The sequence below is a fragment of the Rosa rugosa genome, chromosome 1, assembly GCF_958449725.1.
Source record: "Rosa rugosa chromosome 1, drRosRugo1.1, whole genome shotgun sequence".
Lineage (NCBI taxonomy): Eukaryota > Viridiplantae > Streptophyta > Magnoliopsida > Rosales > Rosaceae > Rosa > Rosa rugosa.
The window spans coordinates 33,005,442-33,008,314 of record NC_084820.1 but is presented as its reverse complement, the minus strand read 5'-3'; the positions used below and the strand labels follow the sequence as shown (position 1 = coordinate 33,008,314).

At 36.3% G+C, this 2,873-nt stretch overlaps 1 protein-coding gene across 1 annotated transcript; it reads right to left on the bottom strand.

Annotated features, from left to right (window-relative positions):
• LOC133735637 (protein GAST1) lies at positions 1-1,996 on the bottom strand. Its single transcript, XM_062163035.1, has 5 exons — positions 1,691-1,996; positions 1,276-1,344; positions 1,145-1,178; positions 829-1,051; positions 1-133 (listed from the first exon to the last, which is right to left on the bottom strand). The coding sequence occupies exons 1-4, from the start codon at positions 1,757-1,759 to the stop codon at positions 870-872; spliced, it is 354 nt and encodes a 117-aa protein (XP_062019019.1). The 5' UTR covers positions 1,760-1,996; the 3' UTR covers positions 1-133; positions 829-869.
• Between the last annotated feature and the right edge of the window lie 877 nt (positions 1,997-2,873).

Sequence of the window (2,873 nt, the reverse complement as noted above, 5' to 3'; positions counted from 1 at the left end):
ATATATAATTTATTCCACCATCCTACTACTGCCATCTAATCAAAGACTGAGCATTAGCCAAATAAAATCAAATACACAATAGGCTGCGGAACGAAGGGGGTGTTATATAATTGACATTATGCATGCATACGAGCAGGGGCGGAACTACTGTTTGGCCTGACGGGGTCCGGACCCCCCCCAGCCTTTTCACACACATACATATTTATATATTAGTTATTAATTAAAGCATATACATTCTTAATTAAACTGCTACTGGACCCCCCTCCCCAAAAACCAGTTATATTTGTAATGTACTCAACCCCCCAACCCACGTGGTCATCAGTTTTTTTATAGTTACAAAAAGGTAATAATAGTAATCATTTCATAAAGAATTAATATAATAAGAGAACAAAATCAAAATATTCCCCAAGTCATTAACTAGGTTTTCTATGGCTTCTCTATATTAATCGGAATCAATTGGTAAGTTCTTTCAAATTCTCAATTTGCAGAAAGTAATAGAAGTATTGTATAATTTCATCATTCATAGTGTTTCACGATACTCTTTTTTGGTTTTTTTGTTTTTTTTTTTCGCGGTAATATGATTCTCTTTCTTATTTATCTATATTTATTTATTATTTCATTGATCAAATCATCAATTAAGTCCTTGTACCATTTTAATTTTTTCTATTATCTTTTATACTTTATTCGATTATAGTCGTTGTTTATATACAATTTTTTTTATCGTTATACTGTGGTTTTTTGACTTTCAAATTATGTTATAATAATTCGGTTGTAATACATTTTGGACCCCCCCAGAAGTTAAATCCTGGTTCCGCCACTGCATACGAGAGATTACACACATGTACAAATTAAGTAAGGGATTAATTGAATTAAGGGCATTTGGGACCCCCTCTCTTTGTCTTCCAGTTGTTATAGCAAGGGCAGAATTGCTTGTTGCCGTAGGTGCCGGGAGGAACGCACAAGCACTTGGCGCAACACTTTTGGCAGAAAAACAGACATGGCTTCTTATATTGTGTCTTTGAGCATCTCGTGCTGCAACGAGGCCCGCACTCTACGCACAATAATTAACCCATTAATATTAATTAGCTGCTAATATAATTATATATGTATGCCACACTAGCTACCTTATCCATTAGTTCCTTACCATGAGGTTCAAGGCTGCCTTCCGTGGCTCCATGCTGCATTTGAAGATGGAGGACAAACAAGATCGAGGTTAATTATGCTTAAAGAGAATTTTCAGTAGTTAGTGTGAATAAAAAGGCCTGTGTCACCCACCATGGTTTGGTTGTTGCTGCTTATCTGGGGCTGTGGTGATGGAGCCTCAATGCTCCTGCTAATAGCCGCCTGCCACAATAATTTTTGGAAAAGTTAATTTAATAACTACGTAAATAAGAGTAAGTGTTAAGAATTTTAACCAGACACCCTATGTATATAGCACGAAAGTGTCGTGCATATAATGCATCCGTGGATTCTATAGTACTATATATCATACTACTGTACCACTGTATTATGTGATTTCAGTTTGCTTTCTTTTCTATCCTTGAGAAACAGTCTTCAACTAAACTGATTGAAACTTTGAGTGTACACGGTCGCCATGAAGGGGATTCGAACAACATGCATGGAAATTAAATCATGATGAGAGAGAGAGAGAGAGAGAGAGAGAGAGAGAGAGAGATTGTCGTTTGCTTACATGGTTCTCTCCTGTTAAAACGAGAAGCATAACAAGGGAGAGTGTCACAAGACTTGGCGTCCTTGCCATTGCTATCTATCTAAGGTACCTACTGTAATTGTAAGGAGGGAGAGAAAGAGTGTGTGTGTGTGTGTGCGAGAGAGAGATATCAAGGTAGTCAAGTGCCTTTATATACACAGGTCATCATGATCGAAGTCGACATATCTGACTGACCCTCGGAGAATTCTATGGATGTCCTTTATGTTGGTTCTAGACATCAATTATCTTCAATATTCAAGGGACAGAAAGCATAGGCCACTTCTCTTAGCCCTACAACATATTTCCTAATGTATATATATAACCACAAAAGGAAGACAAAACTTTATCACCCACGAAAGATTAGGTATTAATGTTTCCGCCTTGAATTGTAGTTGATAAATGGGTCAGAGGTCGGATTGATGTAGACAAGATGAAAGATGAAAGAGGCGAAAAGATAGGTAGCTAGTCACATGTGATGAGAAGTTGATATCAAATTAAGTGAATTTTCAAGCCATAAACGTGGACAACTTATATTGAGTGACGTGGAACTCATGTGGCTGCGAGGCATGCACACGTGGGATAACCCACTCTGATACTGTGATGAAGTAATCTGGGGTTCACATGCAAAATCAATTGTCAATAGATGGAACGGCTCAACAAACCTTTATAAACCAATAGGCAAGGTCTCATTTTTTTCATGTGACTCTATATTCTCAAAAATATCACACCATTTTTTTTTATCTGAAATATATACACCATTTTAGTTGAAGGATATGTAATTTTTCTTCACTTTGAGAATTGCATGTGTAACTATATGCAATTCTAATTTGATGGTATATATGAGAACCATTTTTTTAAAAATTAAAATGAGAACCATTCTTATTAATATATTGTCTTCGGCAAAAAAACATTAATAACCGTAGGATGTAGTCGTAATTATGAGATTGGATAGTTAATGTACCATGTGCATCTTATAAAATTAACAATTACTAGAGAAACATCATACCAATTTTTATCAAAAAACGAGGGAGTGTATTCCATGCACCGTCAGTGCATGGGTACTTGCAAGAGTCATTAACCACAAGCTGAAAGCAAGAGTCAACATCGGAACCACAAGCTGAAAGCAAGAGTCAACATCGGATACTGTAGAGTACAATTTTCGAAT

Bases quoted from the DNA above. Each gene is read 5' to 3' on its own strand.
- LOC133735637 (XM_062163035.1), bottom strand. From the start codon at position 1,759: ATGGCAAGGACGCCAAGTCTTGTGACACTCTCCCTTGTTATGCTTCTC. The intron at 1,179-1,275 runs GTGGGTGACACA...CTTCAAATGCAG, and splicing joins GCAGCAACAACCAAACCATG to CATGGAGCCACGGAAGGCAG. The intron at 1,052-1,144 runs GTAAGGAACTAA...TATTGTGCGTAG, and splicing joins AGGCAGCCTTGAACCTCATG to AGTGCGGGCCTCGTTGCAGC.